We start from the raw sequence: 23,814 nt of genomic DNA on the forward strand, positions 1-23,814 counted from the left end.
AAGGGTCTAGGCCCGAAACGTCAGCCTTTCTGCTCCTATGATGCTGCTTGGCCTGCTGTGTTCATCCAGCTCTGCACCTTGTTGTTTCGGATTCTCCAGCATCTGCAGTTTCTACTATCTCAGGATTTGGAACTGATACTTAATACCAGGTCACTACTGCTTCTGAATTTGTCATCTCCTTCCACAGCTCTTTTCAACCCCAATGACTTCCATTTTCAATTCCTAATTAATAATGAAATACCTTAGTAAGTGAAATACACAGCACACCTGACTGTATCAACTACATAACTGCTCTCCCAAGAGCAGGCCAGAAGCTGGGAATACTGCGGCAAGTAACTCACCTCCTGACTCCTCAAAGCCTGTCCACCATCTACAAGGCACAAGTCAGCAGCGTGATAGAATACTATCTGTTGTATTGGGCTCCAGGGGCCAGTCACAAGCAGCTGAAGTCTGGGGTAGTCACTGCTAACAACGCTCCTTTCTGATGTTTATAAATAATCAAGTGGAGAAAAATTGAAAACCTCTGAGTCATTGCCAAACCTGACATCAAAAGTCCAAAGGAACCTGATCAAATTCTAATTAAAATATCATTTTTGGAGTGAAAGGCACGTCTAATATTTGTGTAAGTGGATAGACCATGAGAAAGTCTTAACAAGAAGAGGCATTTACATGGTGTACTGCACTCCCAAAACCACAAGGTATATCTTATTGTATAATAATAGGTACAATTAACATCAGAGTGTTAGGCATCAGGAGCCAGGTATGTCCCATCAGATCAGGATCTGATGCAAGACTAAATAAAAACCAAAAGAACTGCGGATGTTGTAAGTCAGGAACAAAAACAGAAGTTGCTAGAAAAGCTCAGCAGGTCTGGCAGCATCTGTGAAGGAAAAAACAACGTTAACGTTTCAGGTCCGGTGACCCTTCCTCAGAACTCTGATACAAGGCTAACTGTTTCTACTCCCAAGACTAGGTGGCAACAGGAGGTCGGGGGAAGCTAATGCAGCTCCAATGTTAACTCCTTCATCCCCGTTACCTTGTACAACATTCTCCAAATGCCTGGTTTGAGTGTGGCCACATTAACTCTCTGTCTGTTTGTCAGCATTCAGGGTAAGCAGTCTACTTGCTTGGTAGTCCATACACCATTTGGAAAAGCCCACTCCCTTCAATAGTGGCCCACTGTGGAGTATGTTCCACCTACATAATACCTTGCGGCAGCACACAGCTCTCATTCAACGTCATCTTCCAAAACCCGTAGCCTTGGCCAACTAGAATGAAAAGGTGCAGCACGTTCACCTGAACACAATGACCTGCAAAATCCCTTCCGAATCAGGCAGACGTTACTGGAGCTTACTGGAGCAGGCATGATGGTGGGATGCCTTTGGGTTAGGCCAAATGGCCTCTTTTGTGCTGTACCCCTTTTGATGTATCGGTGAGGGGAGTACTGAGTGAATCAAATGGGATCTCCCATACCTGACTTCTGGAACTGGGATAACGATCCCCAATTTACTCAGGGATTGGTAGGGCCAAACATGAAGATCCCACTTGCTGGAGCAATGGGATCTCAATTTGGCTCATTATTCCTGAATCGATCAGAGGAGGAGCAGCTACGTGTCTGTATTATTGTGTGTAACCTGTCCATCATAAGCATAGCATCACAAAACTTCCTGTGGTATTAAAATCGTCTTCACATCTTCCCATCAGCTCTTGAAATAGGTTTCATTGAAAGGCACAACATCACTGGCAGCAAAATAGTGACATTACAAGCCAAAGAGGACACTCTGACCATTAACCCCACCACGGTTTTAGGGGACAAGGACTCTGGTAGGTCTCTCCTTTACTCACCTGTACACCTCAGTGAATGATAGAAATCACTTTAAAACTTGTCCCATGGGGAATGTTGTCAACAATGACACTTGACAAGGGGCCGCCGTAATAAGAAACCAACTGTAACTTCCTCCACATGTTAATAATGCACCAGGGAACCCCTTGACATCATGACATCCCATCAATCAGTCTGTCCTTGGGTGGCTCAGTGGTTAGCACTGCTGCCTCACAGTGCTAGGGACCTGGGTTCAATTCCAGCCTTGGGTAAATACCTGGCTGGAGTTTGTCCATTCTCTCCCCTGTCTGCGTGGGTTTCCTCCCACAGTCCCAAGATGTGCAGGTCAGGGTGGATTGGCCATGCTACATTGTGTTCTGGTGTCTGTGGATGTGCAGGCTGGGTGGGTTAGCCATGGGAAATGCGGGGTTACAGGGATAAGGTTTGGGGGGGTGGGCTCTGAGTGGGATGATCAGAGGGTCAGTGTGGGCTGAATAGACTAATTCTGCTCCTGTATCTTATGGTCCTACAGTTACAGCGATAGAAGGGGCAGGTGTCTAAGGCTGGTGTTGAAAATTGAGATGTCGCTCAGAGCTGAAGCCAAATTTGGCCAGCAAGCACAGTGGCTGGGTTTTAGATCTTAACAGAGAAATAAGAGCCCTTTGGATCTGCTCCACTGTTCAATGAGATAATGCTTGTCCATTTGCCTGTCTGTGCTCTCTCCCCTGCCAGTAACCCTCAGCTCCATTATACCACTCTGTGTCAGCTCCTCATACCTAGTCTGGTTCATTGATCTGACTTCCTTCATTATTTTTTCTGTCCTGGAAGCTACGCTTGCCTTTCTTTCCTACAATGATATGGACTCCATCATCGGTTCAGAGCTAGTGGATGACGAAAGCAATGTGTCCAAGAGACTACAGAACAACCTGTTTCATTCAAGAGTGGTAACTGTGACAAAAGGGAACAGAGCAATGCGAAATCTGAGTGGAAATTTTAGCATTACTTTCAACAGAATTCAAAGGAAACAGGTCAGTTGTTGGAATTTTTTTTAACAGATTAACATGATTTCTGCAGATCATTATCCTGTCGCTACCAGTTGTCATCCTCACAATTCACTATTCTCCCTAGTTCACCATCATCGGCAAGTATAGAGATTTATCCTTGAACGCTCATCCTCAAATTGTTTGAGGTGGCGCAGCGGCTCAGTGGTTAGTACAGCTATCTCACATCGCCGGGGACCTGGGTTCAATACCTACCTCGGGCTACTCTCCCTGTCGAGTTTGCATGTTCTCCCCATGTCTGTGTGGGATTGCTCTGGTTTCCACCCACTGTCCAAAGATGTGCAGGTTAGGGTGGATTGGCCATGCTAAATTGCCCCCCGTGCTAAATAGTATCCAGGGATGTGCAGACTATGTGGGTTAGACATGGTAAATGCAAGGATGGGTGGGTCTGGTTGGGATGCTGTTCGGAGGGGTGATCTGTGCTCGATGGGGTGAATGGCCTGCTTGCACGCTGTAGGGATTCTGTGATTTGGATAAATCAGGAAAAAGCAAGGGTTCCCAACGGTGATCCCTCCCTGAGGAACACCACTTTCAACTCATGTTCAATCTGAGAAATGCCCATCTATACCTAGATAACACAGATAATTCAGAAATGAAGAAGGGGCCTGACCTTAAACGTCAGCTTTCCTCTCCTCTGATGCTGCCTGGCCTGCTGTGTTCCTCCAGCTCCACACTATTATCTCTGACTCCAGCATTGGCAGTTCTTTCTATACCTACCTCTGTTTTTTTTAATCTATGATATAATGGGATTTCAGCTCCTGCAATATTAATTGAGATAATCACAGTTCACAGAGTTTAGAGAGACAGATTTCATGAAATGTACACAGGAGAGCTTTTGATATCAACATGTAGGTGGTCTGACCAGCGACAGTGCAGCGGTGCATCTAATTCTGGGGAATTGAAGGTGTTGGGGGAACATTTTAGTGATAACACCCACAACATGGTACATTTTAAGTTTCTTGTGGAGAAAGACGACCTGCAAAAAAGAAATTATGGTTGAGGCTAAGGCCGATTTTATTAGAATTGTGCAGGATCTGGCCAAAGTAGACTGAGAAAAGCTACTTGAGGGTAAATCCACAACAGAAGAGTTCAAAAAGAAAATCGGAAAAGTACAGGCCCAATGTGTTCCCTCTGGGATGAAGGGAATTTCACGCCCAGAGAGTCCTGGATGTCCATGAATATTCAGGATCGGATAGAAAGGAAAAGAAAGTTGTATAACATGTACAAAGGGACAAAATCAATGAAACTCGAGAGAAATATAGAAAGTGCGGGGAGGAAATTTAAGAAAGCAATCAGGAGAGATTAATGGGATTTGTCATAGAATCCCTAAAGCGCAGGTAGAGACCATTGAGCCCATACTGACTCTCTGAACAGCATCCCACCCAGACCCACCCTTTCCTAGCATTTCCCTGCACACTACAATGCAATTTAGCATGGCCAATCCACCTAACCTGCACATCTTTGGACTCTGGGAGGAGCACCTGGAGGAAACGCAGACACGGGGAGAGTGTGCAAACTCCACATAGACAGTCGCCCAAGGGTGGAATCGAACTCGGGTCCTTGGTGCTGTGAGGCAGAAGTGCTAACCACTGAGCTGCCTGTAAAATCTTTCTTTCCTGGCTGGGAAGCAAAGAGGGGGCATGAGAAAATACTGGCAGGTAAGATTGGGAAGATTCCTAAGATATTTCACGAATATATCAAGGGGGAGAGAGTAACCAGGAAATGAATAAGGCCTATTAGGGATGAAGGGGACAATCTGTTTGTGAAGCCAAAGGACATTTATAGAGTGTTAGGTGAGTTCTTCATATCTGCCTTTACCTGGGAGAAGGAGAATGTAAGTACAGAATTCAAGAAGATGGACTGTGATGTTCTTGGGTAGTTTGATATAAAAAGCGAGGAGGTGTTGGAGGTTTTGGTAGGTGAGAGAGTGGAAAGATCACCAGATCTGGGATGAGTTCTGTCCCAGGTTGCTGTGGGAGACAAGGCAGGAAATAACAGAGGCCCCCGACCCAAACTTTTAAATTGTATCTGGCCACAGGGAAGCTGCTAGAGGACTGGAGGATGGCTAATGTGGTTTCACTTTACAAGGAGGGTGGTACAGGTAGACCAGGGAATAATAGACCGGTCAGTCTAATATCAGTGATAAGGAAACTGTTGGAGAAAATAGTGAATGAGAAAATCAATCTCCATTTCGAGAGGCCAGGTTTAATCAGGGATAGTCAGCATGGCTTTGTCAGAAGCAGGCCATGGCTAACAAATCTGGTGGAAATTTTCGAGGAGGTGACCAAGTGTTTGGATGAGGGTAGGGCAGTTGATGTGGTTTATACAGATTTCAACAAGGCCTTGCACAAGGTCTCACATGGGAAACTGTTAAAGAAGGTAAAAGCACATGGGATCCAGGATAGCTTGGCAATTTGGATCCAAAACTGGCTCCGTGACAGGAGACAGAGGCTGGTGGTAGGAGACTGTTTGTGTGACTGGAGCCCAGTGTGCAGTGGTGTACCACAGGGCTCAGTGCTGGGTCCCACATTGTTTGTGATATTTATAAATGATGTAGATGAGAATGTGATGGGATGATAAGTAAGTTTGGGGATGACACAAAGGTTAACTGGGTAGTGAGGAGGACAGTTTTAAGTTACAGAAGGATAGAAATGGATTGGTCAGAACAGCAGATCAATGGCAGATCGAATTTAACGCTGATAAATTTGAGGTGATGCACTTTGCATCAGTTGTACAGCACAGAAACAGACCCTTCACGCCAACTCGTCCATGCTGACCAGATATCCCAAACTAATCTAGGCCCATTTGCCAGCATTTGGCCCATATCCCTCTAAGCCCTTCCTATTCATGTACCTATCCAGGTGCCTTTTAAAGTTGTAATTGTACCAGGCTCCACCACTTCCTCTGGCAGCTCATTCCATACACGTACCGCGTTCTGCATGAAAAGTTGCCCCTTAAGTTCCTTTTCTATCTTTCCCCTCTCACCTTAAATCTATGCCCTCTACCCTGGAGAAAAAGACCTTGGCTATTCACGCTATCCATGCACCTCACTATTTTGTAAACCTCAGTAAGGTCACCCCCTTAAATAGCCCCAGCCTATTCAGCCTCTCCCTTTCGCTCAAACCCTCCAACTCTGACAACATCTTTATAAATCTTTTCTGAACTCTTTCAAGTTTAACAACATCTTCCCTGTGGCTGGGAGACCAGAATTGAATGCAGTATTCCAAAAGTGGCTTAACCAATGCCCTGTACAGCCTCAACATGACCTCTCAACTTTTACACTGACCAATAAAGGCAAGCGTGCTGAATGCCTTCTTCACCACCCTGTCTACCTATGCCTCCACCTTCAAGAAAAACAATGAACCTGCACCCCAAGGTCTCTTTGTTCGGCAACACTGACCAGGACCATACCATTAAGTGTATAAGTCCTGCCCTGATTTGCCTTACCAAAATGCAACACCTCACATTTATCTAAATTAAACTCCATCTGCCACTCCTTAGTCCATCCGCCCATCTGATCAAGGTCCCGTCGTATTCTGAGATAACCTTGTTCACTGTCCACTACACCACCAACTTTGGTGTCATCTACAAACTTGCTAGCCATTCCTCCTATATTCACATCTAAATCGTTTCTATAAATGATGAACAACAGTGGACCCAGCACAGATTCTTGTGGTACACCACTCCAGTCCGAGAAACAACACTCCACCACCACCCTCTGTCTCCTCCCTTCAAGCCCACTCAATGAATGGCAGGACACTAGGAAGCTCAGAGGAACAGAGGGATCTTGGGAAGCTTGTCCACTGATCCCTGAAGGTGGTAGGACATGTTAATAGGGTGGTTAAGAGGGCATACAGATGCTTGCCTTTATCAGTAATGGCATGGATTATAGGAGCAGGAAGGATGTGTTGGAGCTGTATGGACTTTGGTGAGGCTACAGCTGGAGTACTGTGTGCAGTTCTGCTCCCCACACTATAGGACGGATGTGATTGCACTGGAGGGGGTGCAGAGGAGATTCATCAGGATGTTGCCTGGTACGGAGCATTTCAGCGATGAAGAGAGGCTGGGTAAGCTTGGGCTGTTTTCTTTGGAGCAGAGAAGGTTAGGATGGGGGACCTGATAAAAGTATGTAAGATTACGAGGAGCATGGACAGAATGGACAGGAAGCTGCTGTTCAACCTTAGCTAAAGGGTCAATAACAATGGGGGAGGGGGGCAGGTGAAAGGCAGGAGGCTTTAAAAAAACCCAGAGGGTGTTGGCAGCCTGAAATGCACAGCCTGCATTTTTGGCAGTACAGCCTCGATGGGCCAAATGGCCTGTTCTGTACTGTATGAGTCTATGTGAGTGGCTTGGAGGGGAACTTGCAGGAACTTCCATAAGTGCACAGCCCTTTGTCCTTTGCAGCAGTAAGAGATTTTTAGCTCTCCTGGGAGCCTTGGCCAATTACATTCTTAGCTTCTGCAGCACCTGAATGGGAACCGCCTTCTTTCTTGCAGGAAGATGTCACCCGAGGGGGTAAAGTTTGTGCCGTTTGGAAACCTTCTGCAGAGGGAGGCTCCTGGTCTTCAGCAGGTTGCTACCTCACGGCTACGAATGCTACTCACACGGAATGCAGTTGCAGAGTGCTGTCCAGCTTTGCAGTGCTACTGACTCTCTATGAGATCACGGTAGGAGCCAAACTCTCATCGGTACTTCACCACATACAGGTCACTGAGCCGGGCCTGTGTACAGTTCCTACGAATAGCCCAGGAGAGTGGCAGCAAGAAGATCGACTTATTGAGGAATCATTGTGACCATAGATACTGACTTGGGATTCCCTTATTGCGTAGTTTGATGCCACACTATTAGACAAACTGTTTGAGGAGAACGCAAAGTCAGGAATTGCCTTCGAGCTGAGACTTGAACACAGAAATGTCGAAAACAGGAGCAGGAATAGGCCATTCAGCCCTTCAAGTCTGCTCCACTATTCAATATGATCATGGCTGATCATCCAAATCAGTCCCCTGTTCCCACTTTGGCTCCCATGCCCCTTTGATCCCATTAGCCCTAAGAACTATATCTAACTCCTTCTTGAAAACATTCAATGTTTTGGCCTCAGCCACTTTCTGTTGCAATGAATTCCACAGGCTCACCACTCTCTTGGTGAAGAAATTTATCCTCATCTCAGTCCTAATAACCCTACCCTGTATCCTTCGACTGTGACCCTTGGTTCTGGTCACTGGGAACATCATAGATACAGCAGCATCTGACTTACAATTACTTTGACTGAGGATGAATGTATCTTCTTTTGTTCATGTATATGTAATCTCTAATGTTCTAGTGTAGTTTGCTATTCTCCTGCAATGTTCTAGTTCCACCCACAATGTGCTATTTATGCGCAATGATGTGCAGCTCAGTGACATCATCGCAAGGTTGCTCTGGGGTCCTGCAGCCCTGAACGGTGGTGACGGCCAGGATCTCCTGATATTATTGGATGTTTCACCTGCTTATTGAAAAAACAGCAAGACTACCAAGGTCAAAAACAGAAGTTGCTGGAAAAGCTCAGCCAGTCTGGCAGCCTCTGTGAAGGAAAAAACAGAGTTACCGTTTCGGGTCTCCCTTCCTCAGGTTCACCAGACCTGAAATGTTAACTCTGTTTTTTACCTTCACAGATGCTGCCAGATCTGCTGAGCTTTTCCGGCAACTTTGTTTTAGTTCCTGATTTACAGAATCGGCAGTTCTTTCGGTTTTTATTTAAAACTATCAAGGTGACCCATTTGAGCCATATTTTTGTGTCTTCCTGTGATTGGGGAACTTGGCAGTGGTGTGCGTTTGTGTGAAGTTAAGACCTGGGTAGAAATCCCACCCACTTCCTGTTGGATAGCTGGTGCAATCTTCATTCAATAAGTAACTCAGGCACATAGCTAGACTGAAGGGGGCACTTGTGGGTATAGTGGTAGTATCCCCACCTCTGACCCAGGAGGCCTGAGTTCATGTCTCACATGCTGTAGAGGTGGGAGATAACTCCTCAGAGCAGGTTGATTAGAATGCACCTATAGCTCGTCTCAGAGATAATGGCCAAACCCATGTGGTTCACTAATGTCCTTTAGGGAAGGAAGCTGCCATCCTCACCTGGTCTGGCCTACATGCGACTCCAGACCCACAGCAATGAGGTTGGATATTAACCACCCTGTGGAAAGGCAGCACAAGCCATTCATTTCAAAGGGAACTGTGGCATCAAATGCTGGTGTTGCTCAATTTCCATCAAAAAAATTCAAGAAATAAAAGAGGGGAAAAGAGAGGCAGATTTACAGTGCCCCTGGTGTGAAAAAGGGGTTCAGACTGCGAATCACCTATCTCTAACTTTAGTGTCATGGACTCCTTGTTCCAGGCACCACCCAATTCTTTCCATATTCATCCAGTTAAATCCTTTAATCATTTTAAGCGCTCTATTTGGACCATCCTCTCAAGGAAAGGGTGCGGTGCATTTTGGAAGATCTAATGCAGGAGGGATGTATACAGTAAATAGCAGGACCCTCAGCAGCATCAACATACAGAGGGATGTAGGCGTACAGGCCCACAATTCCCTGAAAAGGGCAACACAAGTGGATAAGGTGGTCGGGAAGGCATATGACATGCTTGCCTTCATTGGTCGGACCATGGAGTATATAAATTGGCAAGTCATGTTGCAGCTATATGGAACTTTAGTCAGGCCACATTTGGAATATTGAGGACAGTTCTGGTCGCCACACTACCAGTAGGATGAGGAGGCTTTGGAGAGAGTACAGAAACGGTTTACCAGGATGTTGCCAGGTTTGGATGGGATTAGCTAGGAGGAGAGATTGGACAGACTTGGTCTGTTTTCACTCGAAGGATGAGGGGTGACCTGATAGAAGTTTGCAGAATTATGAGAGGGGGGGATAGACTGGGATAGAGAACTTTTCCCAGGGTAGAAATGTCAATGACGAGGGGACGTAGGTTGATGGTGAAAGGGGAATGTTTAAAGGAGATGTGAAAGGCAAGTTTTTTACACAGAGGGTGGTAAGTGCCAGGAATGTGCTGCCAGAGGAGGTGGTGGAGGCGGATACAATAGCAACGTTTAAGAGGCACCTTGACAGATTAAGGACTAGGCAGGGAATAGAGGGATACGGACCATGTAGAGGCAAAAGGTTTTTAGTTTGGAAGGACATCATGTCGGCACAGTCTTGGTGGGCTGAAGGGCCTGTTCCTGGGCTGTACAGTTCTTCTTCTTTGAAATAAAATGTCACGGGGTTACAAATTCAGAAAATGTCCCACAACCACATTTGATTTGAGCTGGGATAGGTGATGGCCTAGTAGTATTATAACTGGGCTGTTAATCCAGAGTCCCAGATAATGTTGTGGCGACCCAGGTTTGAATCCTGCCATGGCAGATGGTGGAATTTGAATTCAATAAACAAAACAAACCTGGAACTAAGAGTCTAATGATAAACCATGAATCAATTGTCAGGGGGAAAAACCCACCTTATGCCCTTTAGGGAAGGAGAATGCCATCCTTACTTGGTCCGGCCTACATGGGACTCCATACCCACAGCAATATGGTTGACTCTTAACTGCCCTCTGGGCAATTAGGGATGGGCAATAAATGCTGGTCTAACCAGCAACGCCCTCATCCTGTGAATGAATAAAAAAAATGGAATGGCGCAACTCACTGTCTCATATTTAATTTAACTTCAATTACGTCCATTGTTTCCCAGGACCCGCTCCACAACTCCATTCTCAGCTGGATCACCTTTTTGGGATTGTCCGTATCCTTGCTGTGCCTCCTGGTGTCAATTATGACATTCTTCTGCTGCCAGGCCATTCAGAACATGAACACCACCATTAAGGCACACTTGTGCCTGAGTCTGTTCCTGGCAGAACTGCTGTTCCTGATAGCAAGCTCCATCGATACACGCACGGTAAGACTCATTTGACCCCATACACCCTGATAACGCTGTCTTATCCACGGCCATTCTTAACATCCGGAATTACTTCCACACCGTCTGATTCTGGTACATCAACCTTCATTCTCCAAACACGACGAGGGGACAATCTTAACATAAGGTGTCACCCACCCAAGACAGAGATGAGGAGGAATTTTTTCTTTCAGAGGGTAGAGAATCTGTGGAATTCTTTACCACAGGGCACTGCCGAGACTGGGTCACTAAGAACGTTCGAGACTGAGATAGACAGATTGAGGCATTCAAGGGTTAGAGGGAAAAAGCAGGAAAGACCCAATCTCAACAACACTCTACGGCAAAGAATTCCACAGCTTCCCTACCCTCTGAGAGAAAAAGAATCCTTCCTTATCTATTCAGTGGCTGACCTTCCCCCAACCCCCTACACCCCCCCCCCCACGCCTCTCCAATCTGAGATGATGCCGTCTGGTCTTAGACTCTCCCACAAGGGGAAACAACCTTACCATAACTCCACTGTCAAGTCCTCTAAAGAATATTTATGGCCCATTGCTAAATTTCCCTTATCTTTACGAAGATGAACTGCCATCTGGTAACTCTTGCAGTCCATGTGGTGTAGGTACACCCCTAGAGGGAATTCCAGGATTATAAATAGGGTTGAACAGACTGGTGAGGACCAAGTGTCTCTATCATAACACTTGGCCCCTCACTTGAGCAAGCCTGAGAGGAATTTTCCAGGAGTTCCATTGGGAATGTGGTGAGAGAAATGAGAAGCATCCAGTTAAGATGTTTGAGTCAGCACGCATGTGGAACCAGAGTGATGGACAAGCACATGTTTCTACTAAGAATGTTGTAGAATCCCTTCAGTGTGGAAGCAGGCCATTCGGCCCAACAACTCCATACTGACTCTCCGAAGAGCATCCCACCCAGACTCAGTCCCCTATCCTATTCCTGTAACCCTGCATTTCCCATGGCTAATCCATCTAGCTTGCACACCATGGGGCAATTTAGCATGGCCAACCCACCCTAACCTGCACATCTTTGGACTGTGGGAGGAAACCAGAGCACCCGGAGGAAACCCACACAGACACGGGGAGAATGTGCAAACTCCACACAGACAGTCACCCGAAGGTGGAATCGAACCCAGGTCCTTGGCGCTGTGAGGCAGCAGTGCTAACCACTGAGCCACCGTGCCGCCCTATGACTATCTGATATTGTGGCGGGTGGCATTTAAGACACACCATACCCTTTCAGACCCTTACGTAACAACTTCCTCTCCCCCTGCTTTAATTGAGCTGTTGCAGTGCAGATCCCAACCACCTGCTGCGTGAAAAAAAGCTTTTCTGTAACCACCTTTACTTCAGGCACCCAGGGGAGGGTGGCACGTCGGCCATATTTGTCTGTCAACATCAATTCCCTGCCATACCAGTCGATGGTAATGCGAACATCACGAGATGACAAGAGTCAGAGGATCGAGCTCATTGTACCCAGTGCTAGCGAAACCCCATGACTGAACAAACCGAGTTCATGTTGTTTCTCTTCAGGTTTTGTGCGCCATTGTCGCTGGTGGAATGCACTATTTGTTCTTGGCTGCCTTCTTTTGGATGTGTCTGGAAGCTGTCCAGCTCTGCCTCATGGTACTCAACCTCAAAGTGGTGAACTTCTCCCGCACCCGAGTCATTCCCCAGAGATTGATGTACCCCATCGGCTATGGGTGCCCAGCTTTGATTGTGATTGTGACTGCCGCGGTGTATGCCAAAGGCTACGGCACCAACAGATTGTGAGTACAGAGGCTGGCCCTGTGCCTGCTGCGCCCGAGCCTAGCGAATATGCATCGATGTGGAGGGTGCCGGTGTTGGACTGGGGTGTGGGGGATAAAGTCAGAAATCACACCACACCAGGTTGTAGCCCAACGGGTTTATTTGAAGCTTTTGGAGCGCAGCTGAAGCCCTTCGGTCTGAAAGCTTGTGATTTCAAATAAACCTGTTGGACTATGACCTGGTGTTGTGTGGCTCCTGACTATGTGCATTGAAGTTAAGGCACTGTGGAGGGAGGGTTTTATCATTGCACAGATCAAGGATCAGTTTCAAAGCGTAGACTGATTTTGATTTGATTTATTATTGTTACATGTGTCCAGGGAGAGTGAAAAGTTTTGATTAGAACAGAGCGAGGAATACAATGTTACAGCTGCAGAGAAGGTGCACAAGGAGCGAGATCAACATTAGATTTAAAATTTGAGAGGTCCGTTCAGAAATCTGATAACAGCAGGGAAGAAACTGTTCTTGAATCTGTTGGTGCGTGCGTTCAGGCTTTAGTATCTTCTACCCGACAGAAGAGTTTGGAACAGATTATAACTGGGGTGGGAGGGTTCTTTGATGATGAGGGAGCAGGTGAATCTGGAACCTGAGAATCAGTCATGGTGAACATTTTATTCACTGATTGGACCACCGTGAATTCTTCAAGTTGGTCACTGGGCAAATGAAAACAATCACCTGCATTTATATAGCACCTGAGGGTTGTAGTATTTAGTTGTTCCAACTTTGATTATACCTGATCACTTTGTCTATATCCTTCTGTAATCTGAAGCTTTCATCCTCTCTGTTTACCTCCCTACCAATTTTTGCATCATCCACAAGCTTACTGACCAAACCTCCTTCATTCAAGTCTAAACTATTAAAATATATATTTTATAAACTTGGATGTAGGAATTTACAGAGGGAAATGCCTCCTCCTAATGGCAGTGGGGTGTAATTACAGTGAGACAGGCTTACCTTGGTAATAAAATTGAGATTTATTGCACAGAGCATAAGACCATAAGACCATAAGACATAGGAGCAGAAATTAGGCCATTCGGCCCATTGAGTCTGCTCCGCCACTCAATCATGGCTGATAAGTTCCTCAACCTCATTCTCCCGCTTTCTCCCCGTAACCTTTGATCCCCTTGATAATCCAAGAACCTATCTATCTCAGTCTTTAATGTACTCAATGACCTGGCCTCCACAGCCTTCTGTGGCAGTGAATTCCATAGATTCACCATTCTCTGGCTGAAGAAGTTTCTCCATATCTCCGTTATAAAAGGTCTTCCCTTTACTCTAAGGCTGTGCCCTCGGGTCCTAGTCTCTCCTACCAATGGAAGCATCTTCCTAACATCCAGTCTGCCCAGGCCATTCAGTATTCTCTAAGTTTCAATTAGATCCCTCCTCATCCTTCTAAACTCCAATGAGTATAGGCCCAGAGTCCTGAAACGTTCCTCATATGTTAAGCTTTCCATTCCTGGGGCCATTCTTGTGAACCTCCTCTGAACCAGCTGCAGGGCCAGTACATCCTTCCTGAGAAATGGGGCCCAAAACTGCACACAATACTCCAAATGTGGCCTGACCAGAGCTTTATAAAGCCTCAGTAGTACATCCCTGCTTTTATATTCAAGTCCTCTCAAAATAAATGCCAACATTGCATAAGCTCCTTTGGCCCATCGAGTCTGAGCCAGTCAACAACAGCCACCTGACTATTCTAATCTCATTTTCTACTACTTGCCACATAGCCTTGTATGCCTTGGCATCACGAGTAATTGCTTCTTCAAAGCCATGAGGGTTTCTACCTGTTCCACCCTTACAGACGGTGAGTTTCAGATTCCCACCCCTCTCTAGGTGAAAAATGTCCTCACATCCCCTCTCAACCTCCTTCCCCTCACCTTAACTCTATGTGCTTTGGTCGCTGATACCTCCACCAAGGGGAAAAGTTCCTGCCTGTCTACACTATCTATGCCCCTCCTAATTTTAAACATCTCAATCATGTCCCCCCTCAATCTCCTCTGCTCCAAGGAAAACAACCCCAGTCTGTCCATTCTCGCTTCATAACTGAAACTCTCCAGCCCAGGTAACATCCTGTTGAATCTCCCTTTGTGCTGTCTCCACTGCTATCACATCCATTCTATAATGTGGATTCCAAAACTGCACACAATACTCTTCCTGTGGCCTAAGCAAATTTTACACAGTTCGAGTAGAACCTCCTTAGTCCTAAACTCGCTGCCTTAGCTCATAAAGGCAGGCATTCCATATGTCTTCTTAACCACTTTATCCACCTGCCCTGATACCCTAAGGATTGGTGGACCTGCTCACCAAGGTCTCTCTGATCCTCAGTGCTTCCCAGGGTCCTACCATTCATCATGTATTCCCTTGCCTTGTTTGCCCTGTCCATGTGCAACATGTCACATTGGTCTGGATGGAATTCCATTTGCCACTGATTAGTCCATCTGATCAACCTGTCTATATCCTTCTGTAATCAGAGGCTTTCATCCTCTCTGTTCAGCTCCCCACCAATTTTTGTATCATCCACAAACTTATTGATCAACCCTCCTTCATTCAAGTCAAAACCATTTGTATATATTATAAATTTGGATGTAGGAATTTAGACTGGGAAAGATTGACAGATCCAAGGTGATTTTAAATGAAAATGCATAATAGATTATGGGTGGCACAGTGGCTCAGTGATTAGCGCTGCTACCTCACAGTGCCAGGGACCCAGGTTTGATTCCACCCTCGGGTGACTTTCTGTGTGGAGTTTGCACATTCTCCCCGTGTCTGCGTGGGTTTCCTCCCATAGTGCAAAGTTAGGTGGATTGGTGATGGTAAATTGCCCATAATGTCCATAGATGTGCTGGCTTGGTGGATTAGCCAGGGAAATGCAGGGTTGATGGGATGGGTCTGGGTGGGATGTTCTTTGGAGGGTCAGCATGGACTTGATGGGCTGAATAGCCTGCTTCCACCCTGGAGGGATTTTATGATTCTGTTTAAAATTACAATACTGGATTAAAACTGTTCCTTTAATTACAGCTGTTGGTTAAAGCTGGAGGAAGGCTTTTTGTGGAGTTTCCTGGGACCTCTGTGTTTCATCATTTTGGTAAGGGCTCAGCGGATGGGAATTGCAGTGACGAAACTGACAGTCAAATCCATAATAAACTCTTCCCTCATCTTATGTCACTATCATTGTCAGGTATTGGCAGATTTGTTGAAAGCTAACAGGTTAGTAATGGAAATTTGGTGTTCTGGCTCCCTCTCGCAAGGTCTGCTGATCAATAAACTACCGTCATCTCAGAAAGCAGACACATTTATGGAAGGAGTCCATTTGGCCCATTTTGACAGTCTAGGCCAACAAATAGCCCTCTAGCATAATCTCATTTGTTAGCAGAATCTAAGCCAGTGGTAACATTTCAAATTACAACCACACATCTTTCTTTGTGGAGAGTTTATTGACTTGCTCAGTCTTACCACTCTCCTTTTGCATCCAATGGGTGCTTAGCCAATTAATAGCTTTCACTTGTTTCTCCGAATTAGAATCATAGAGGTCTGCAGCATGGAATCAGGCCCTTCGGCCCAACCTGCCCATGTCACCCAGTTTTCACAATTTAAACTAGTCCCATTTGCCTGTGTTTGGTCTATATCTCTCCATACCCAGCCCATCCACGTAACTTGTTTAAATGTTTCTAAAATGACAAAATTGTACTCGTTTCCACGACAATCCCTGACAGCCCGTCCCAGACACTCACCACCCTCTGTCTGACAAAGTTGCCCCTCTGGACTGTTTTTCATTTCTCCCCTCTCACCTTAAATAAAGGTGTTAACAAACCTGAAGAAAAGTGATCAAAAACTAATTACTTGTGCTTGGTCTGTCATCTGGCAGTTAATGACACTTCAAGTACAAATTCAAGTAATTTTTTGAAATGTGACAAGGGTCTCTGTCTCTCCCACTCTTTCAGGCAGTGAATTCCAGATTCCAAACCATCCACTGGATGAGAAGTCTCTCCGACTGAAATGTCTGCTTTTTATCCTAAATCCAGTCTGCCCTGGTTATAGATCTCTCAATCCAAGAGAAATGGAGCCTCCTATCCATTGTGCTGGACAGTCATAAATTAATACACTACAGTTAGATCTCCCTTCAACCTCCTCTGTTCCAAATCAAACAGCCTATCCATTAGTTCATCTTAAATAGAATTCTCCATTAGGCAACGTCTTTGCCAGTCACCTCTCTAGCCTCTCTAATTCTTTGACTTTTAAGACAGTTTATCTTCATGATTCCTGCTGAAATATTATCTTTAGAAAGTGTTTGAGCCATGATATATTTTGTTCCCTCCATCCATAGAATTTCACACGCATTCCTGATTTGATGTGTCTTCCTCAATGTCTCTGGGAGCACGGGGAATGCTGCAAACAGAATGGTTCCCTGTCCTGTGAACTGGGAGCACAGGACAGCACTGGGTGAATGAGGATCTGTGTCCCCCTTGCTTCTCGTCCTTTCAGAAAGACAATCATGCCAACTACCTCTTAGAGACCAGCATTCAGCAAAGCCTTGGTATAATGTGACACCGAGCCTCGCTAAATCTAGTCAAATTTGCTCAAGGGGCTGACCCTCTTAGCTCTAGTTTCCTCATCCCCCCCACCCCACCTCATCCTTTCCCATCTTGGATAATTTTATCACCAATGGACTAAATAACAGTAAGCAAATGACCTTTTCTTCTGAGCTGCCCACTACACTGTCCTGGACATTCCTGGAGAGGTTGTTGTTGTATACTTTATATCTGAGATCTAAGGCAGAGGTCATATTTGTTTGGATGCATGTAAGATCTTCCTTCACAGGGCCTTTGAAACATCTCTGCTATCACAAAATGTTGCTTCCAGCTCAGACCTCCAGATCTTTCTGCAGCTTCGCCTATTATTCTCTCTCAGTCCACACCCAGGTATGACCAGTCAAGCCCAGTGAGCATCAACTGTGAACTGACCCACATAATTGAGCACAGAACAATTGAACACTTCAGCCGGCATCTCGCAGACAATGAGGCCTAGTTGACAGAGCTAAGTCATGGGTTCTGACTCTGGGCCCATGGCTTTGTGTGTGAAGAGAGAGGGATAGAATCAAATGAAATATAACAAAACAGAAATGCCATCTTAAGATGAATGAATCCCCCAAAAATCTTTGATGTATATTTTGGCTTCCTCAAAATATGGGTCTATATAGAAAGTCAATTTCACACTTCACTGGATTGAAGTATGACACTCCCCTCTACGCAGCTCATGGCCTTCAGCATTTCTTTAGAACATTATGTTCTTCTGTAAGATTACTGGCAAGGCCGGTATTTATTACTCACTCCCTATTTGGCCTTGAAACTGATTGACTTGCTCTGCCATTTCAGAGGGCAGTTAAGAGTCAACCGCATTGCTGTGGGTCTGGAGTCACATGTAGGCCAGACCAAGTAAGGATGGCACACTTCCTTCCCCAAGGTGACTTTAGTGAACCAGATGAGTTTTTACAACAATAGTGGATTGTAGCCCTGGTGATATTACTGGGACTGCCTTTATATTTTACATACATTAACTAAATTTCAATTCCAACAGCTCTGGTGATGGGATTTGTACACACGTCCTCTGAGGGTTTGCTTGGAGCTCTGCTTTACTAGTTCCATGTCGTTATAATATCTCCATTTTTCTCCACCCCCCACCTCCCTGTGGATGTTTATTGTTGTAGCACAGTGATTATCCAAAGTTAGCGATAACCTGGACAAGTGATTTGGATCCATAGGCGGGATTTAGCCAAGGGATAAAGAGTAGCATGGTGGCTCAGTGGTTTTCACAGCGCCAGGGACCTGGGTTCGATTCCATCTTTTGGTACCTGCTTGTATGTTCTCCTCATATCTGGGTGGGCTTCCTCCGGTTGCTCCAGTTTCCTCCCACAGTCCAAAGATGTGCAGGTTAGGGTGGATTGGCCATGCTAAATTGCCCCGTAGTGTTCAGGGATGTGTCCAGGGATGGGATGCTCTTCAGATTGTTGGTGCTGACTAGATGGGCTAAATTGCCTGTTTCCACACTGTAGGAATTCTATGATTCCAAAGGGCTTCAATGTCAGAAGCAAACTCACCAAAGATCCTCAGGCAGCACCTTCCAAACCCATGACCACTTCCATCTAGAAGGACAAGGGGAGCAGATACATGGGAACACCACCCCCTGCAAGTTCCCCTCTGAGCCACTCGCCATCCTGACTTGGAAATATATCGATGTTTCTTCACTGCCACTGGGTCAAAATCCTGGAATTCCCTCCCTAAGGGTCAACCCACAGCAGGTGGACTGCAGCGGTTCAAGAAGGCAGTACACCACCACCTTCTCAAGGGGCAACCAGGGACGGGTAATAAATACTGGGCCCAGCCAGTGATGCCCAGATCCCACAAATGAATAAATTAAATAAAAGGGGACCTGAGCCAATGGTTTGCAGGGAGTTAAACTGGGGGATGGTGTGGGGAGCTGCTCTAACCATCCCTATTAAGGCAGAGCTGGCAGCTGAAGAGACCAGGCATCCCCACGGGGAGAGGAGGACACTGCTGACACATGCTGGGAAACCTTGAACATGGAGGCATAAGCCGCATGTTAGGAAGTACCGAGAGGGTGATTCGGGGTGGGTGTGGCTGGGAAGCTCTGTCAGAGCCAGTGTTTGGGGGTCTTGGACGCAGAACGTACTGCTGCTGGGGGCTTCCTCATTGAGAAAAGGAGCCTCTGATTCAGGTGCTGCCCCCCTCCTGTCCCACTGACCCCCTGCTCTTGCCAGCTTGGCTCTGATGGAGCTGTCACTCTCCCTGCACCAAAGGATGTTGCCCTGAGCTGGCAAGGTGCCAACATATTGGAAACAAACTCATTACGAATTAAGGTTTTAATTATTGGAGTTGGCCTTTTAAGGGCAGCCATTCTACATGCAGTTGGCAGAAATACAGAACCCTCACAGCGTGGAAGCAGGCCATTCAGACCACACCAACTCGCTGAAGGGCAGCCCACCCAAACCCAACCTCCTGCCCTATAATCCTACATTTCCCATGGCTAACCCAGCTAGCCTGCACACTATGGGGCAATTAAGCATGGCCAACCCACTTAAGCTGCACATCTCTGGATTGTGGGAGGAAACCCATACAGACATAGGGAGAATGTACAAATTCCACATAGCCACTTCCCAGGGGGTGGAATCAAACCCAGCTCCTTGTGCTGTGAGGCAGTAGTGCTGACCACTGAGCTATCCTACTGTAGTTATCCCAGCACAAATTCTGACTGCTCTTCCAGCCCTATATCCCCCTGAATAGCATAAAAGGCGCAGCAATCTCTTCCCTTGCTTCCCGTAGTAACCTTGGCTGGACCAGCATTTATTGCCCATCCCTAGTTGCCCCTTGAGAAGGCAGTGATGACCTTCCAAAATGAATCACTTCACACTTTTCCGGGTTGAATTCCATCTGCCACTTCTTTGCCGAGCTCTGCTTCCTGTCAATGTCCCGTTGCAACCTACAACAGCCCACCTCGCTGTCCACAACGCCACCAACGTTCGTGTCTTCGGTAAATTTACTAACCTCACCCTTCCACTTCCTCATCCAAGTCATTTATAAAAATCACAAAGAGTAGGGGTCCCAGAAAAGATCTCTGCGGCATACCACTGGTCACCGAGCTCCAGGATGAATACTTTCCATCTACTACCACCCTCTGTCTTCTATTGGACAGCCAGTTTTGTATCCAGGAAGCCAAATTTCCCTGAATCCCACGCCTCCTTACTTTCTGAATGGGCCTACCATGGGGAACCTTATCGATGCCTTGCTAAAATCCATATACACCACATCCACTGCTCTACCTTCATCGATGTGTTTTGTCACATCCTCAAAGAATTCAATAAGACCTGTGAGGCATGACCTGCTCCTCACAAAGCCATGCTGACTTTTTCAAATCAAACTGTGCTTTTACAAATAATCATAAATACTATCTCTCAGAATCCTCTCCAATAATTTGCCCACCACAGAAGTAAGACTGACCGGTCTGTAATTCCCAGGATTATCCCTATTCCCTTTCTTGAACAAGGGAATAACATTTGCCACCCTCCAATCATCTGGTACTACCCCAGTGGACAGTGAGGACACAAAGATCATCACCAAAGGGGCAGCAATCCCTTCCCTCGCTTCCTTTAGTAACCTTGGGCATATCCCTTCTGGCCCAGGGGACTTATCTATCCTCATGTTTTTCAAAATTTCTCGCACGTCCTCCTTCCTAACACCTGTTCGAGCATATCAGCCTGTTTCACACTGTCCCCACAAATGTCAAGGTCCCTCTCACTGGTGAATACTGAAGCAAATTATTCATTAAGGACCTCCCTTACCTCCTCTGACTCTGCGCACACGTTCCCTCCACTGTCCCTGATAGGCCATACCCTCACTCTGGCCATCCTCTTGTTCCTCACATAAGTATAGAACGCCTTGGGGTTTTTCTTAATCCTACCTACCAAGGCTTTTTCATACCCCCTAAGCCTATTCTTCAGTTCCTTCCTGGCTACCTTGTAGCCCTCTAGAGCCCTGTCCAATCCTTGCTTCCTGAACCTTAAGTAAACTTCCTTCCTCCTCTTGACTTAGGGAATTTAAATTGAGTTGAATAAATCTGGGATAAAAAAGAGTTTATGTATAGGACTGACATGAGGATGCCGGACTATTGTTAAAAATGAAAGCAATTATATCACTGATATCCTTAAGAGAAGGATGTCTGCAGTTCTTACTTAGTCTGGCCTACACGTGGATAAAAACAAAATTCTGCAAATTCTGGAGATCTGAAATCAAACTGAAAACATTAGAGAAACTCAGCAGGTCTGGCAGCATTTGTGTAGAGAGAAGCAGAGTTAACGTTTTGAGTCCAGTGACCCTTCTTCAGAAGTGAAGCACAGCAGTAATCCTGAAGGAGAAGAGTCATACTGGACTCGAGACACATTAACTCCATTTGCTCCCTCTCTCCACAGATGCTGCTAGACCTGCTGAGTTTCTGCAGTGATCTCGGTTTTTGTTATGCTGTTTGATTCTTCATTAACCTCCGAAATGGCCACATCCTGTGAATGAATAAAAAAAAAGTTGAGGACTCAGAACTGAGTCCCATACCAATCAATTCTTCTCTTCCCTCGCAGCCTGTTAATAATGTGAATTTTATCAGCATACCTCGAACAAGGAATCATCAAGGTGAACTGAACAATCCTGTTTTGCAGGTAAATTTCATTCTGTTGTCAATATCACTCTGGATCCTGAAAGAGAAGATTTCCAGTCTAAATGCGGATGTTTCAACTATTAAGGAATCCAGGTAGGTTTTTTCTCTATTCATTTGTGGGATGTGGGCATTGCTGGCTGGTCCAGCATTTATTGCCCATCCCTAGTCACCCCTTGAGAAGGTGGTAGTGAGCTGCCTTCTTGAACCGCTGCAGTCCTCCTGCTGTGGGTTGACCCACAATACCATGTGTTAAAGCACCGCTGGTAAATGGGCATAGCATCATTTGTCCATCCTAGGACTGTGAGTTCTTTGGGACCATGCTCATTCTCAACACAGATACACAATTATCCAACATGGACTGTCCATTACATAGCCCATGACATGGTGGCACAGTGGTTAGCACTGCTGCCTCACAGCGCCAAGGACCCGAGTTTGATTCCACCCTCACACAGCCGTCTGCATGGAGTTTGCACATTCTCCCCGTACCTGCGCAGGTTTCCCCCGAGTGCTCTGGTTTCCTCCCACAGTTCAAAGATGTGCAGGTTAACTGGATTGGCTACGGGAAATGCAGGGGTTACAGGGATAGGGTAGGGGGTAAGGTCTGTGTAAGATGCTATTTACAAGGTCGAGATGGGCTGAATGGCCTGCTTCCATGATGGAGGGATTGCATGAAGTCCTAGGGAGATAGGGTAGAAGTTAATCCCTGTTCCCCTTGAAGCGGCAGAAGGTATTTAATCAGGTGGGAGGGGGTCCAGTGGAGATAATTGGATATTGATCTACAATAAGACTTAAACAAACAAAAACAGAAAGTAGTGGACGAGCTCTGCAGGTGAGAGAAACAGAACTGATGTCTCACATCTGATTTGACGTTTCTTCAGAAGCATACTGGTTATGTTTCCGATCCTGACACAATTCTCTAGATACACAAGGTGACATTTCACCACAGAAGCTGAAAAACTCAAATTCAGCTCATTGTACATTTTGATTTCTGTGACCCTTCTTCAGATTTCTCCAGCAGTTTCTGTTTTGGATTCAGAACTCCAGCGTCCACAGCCCCTTGTTTTATTTTTCTATGAGTAGGATCGTCTTATTGGGATGTCTGTCATGGTCAAATGGGCTGCCCATTGCTCAGGGAATAGGGTCATTTCTGAATGACCTTGGAGAGTGCTTGTTATTTCTAAACCTGTGCTCCTCTACAAATCGGCATTTTCAGGATGGAATAGGAAAATTTCTATCAACATCTGGAAGGATTAATAAGAAGCTCTAACCCAAAGTCTACTCCTGTCTCTTCACAGGGTACTCACGTTCAAAGCAATGGCCCAGTTTATTCTGCTGGGCTGTTTCTGGGTTTTGGGCTTGTTTCAATTTAAGGAGGGGACCATTGTTTTGTCCTACCTGTTCACCATATTGAATGTTCTCCAGGGTGTATTCATTTTCTGCGTTTACTGCTTGCTCAACAAACAGGTAGATAACTTTGAATTTTCTTACATGTCTTGCTCTAAGTAGAAAGTTGCAGATACATTTACAGTCATTCCTGGTTTGATGTGTGGCAATGCAAATAGTATTTTTTGGTGGAAGTGTATGTCTCTGTGTCTGTATATGTTTGCAACTGTGAATTAATGTGAATGTATACATGTGTGTGTGTGCCTTGGTATGTAAGCATTCATAAATGTGTATGTGTGTTTGTGTGTGTGTGCGTGTGAGTGTGTGTGTGTTTACAGGTGTGCATATGTTTGTGTGCGTGCACTGTTACATGTGTATGTTCAATATGTGGTGCATGTTGATATGTTTGCGTGTGTGTGTGTTTGTGTGTGTGTGCATGTATATATGTGTTTGTGTGAGCGAGCGTGGGTGTGTGTCTATGTTTGTGTGTGTGCATGTTTGTGTGTGTGTGCTTGCGTGATTGAGAGTGAGTGTGTGTTTGTGTGTGTGTGTGTTTGCATGTATGTGTTTGTGTGAGTGAGAGTGAGTGTGTGTGTGTG

At 45.8% G+C, this 23,814-nt stretch overlaps 2 protein-coding genes across 2 annotated transcripts in view; both read left to right on the forward strand.

Annotated features, from left to right (window-relative positions):
- The window catches only part of LOC109922780, a 24,665-nt gene extending 16,289 nt beyond the window's left edge, over nt 1-8,376 (forward strand). The window contains exons 6-9 of the mRNA XM_048617835.1: nt 1,705-1,824; nt 2,651-2,850; nt 7,380-7,550; nt 8,209-8,376. Coding sequence (XP_048473792.1) covers nt 1,705-1,824; nt 2,651-2,850; nt 7,380-7,550; nt 8,209-8,376 — 659 coding nt within the window. The remainder of the gene's footprint in view (nt 1-1,704; nt 1,825-2,650; nt 2,851-7,379; nt 7,551-8,208) is intronic.
- Nucleotides 8,377-10,679: 2,303 nt separating this feature from the next.
- On the forward strand, nt 10,680-21,929 carry LOC125487227 (putative adhesion G protein-coupled receptor E4P). Its single transcript, XM_048617836.1, has 4 exons — nt 10,680-10,802; nt 12,344-12,579; nt 15,632-15,698; nt 21,834-21,929. Exons 1-4 carry the CDS (start codon nt 10,680-10,682, stop codon nt 21,927-21,929), a joined length of 522 nt encoding a protein of 173 aa, XP_048473793.1.
- The last annotated feature ends 1,885 nt before the right edge of the window (nt 21,930-23,814 follow it).

The sequence above is a fragment of the Rhincodon typus genome, chromosome 38 (assembly GCF_021869965.1).
Source record: "Rhincodon typus isolate 14 chromosome 38, sRhiTyp1.1, whole genome shotgun sequence".
Lineage (NCBI taxonomy): Eukaryota > Metazoa > Chordata > Chondrichthyes > Orectolobiformes > Rhincodontidae > Rhincodon > Rhincodon typus.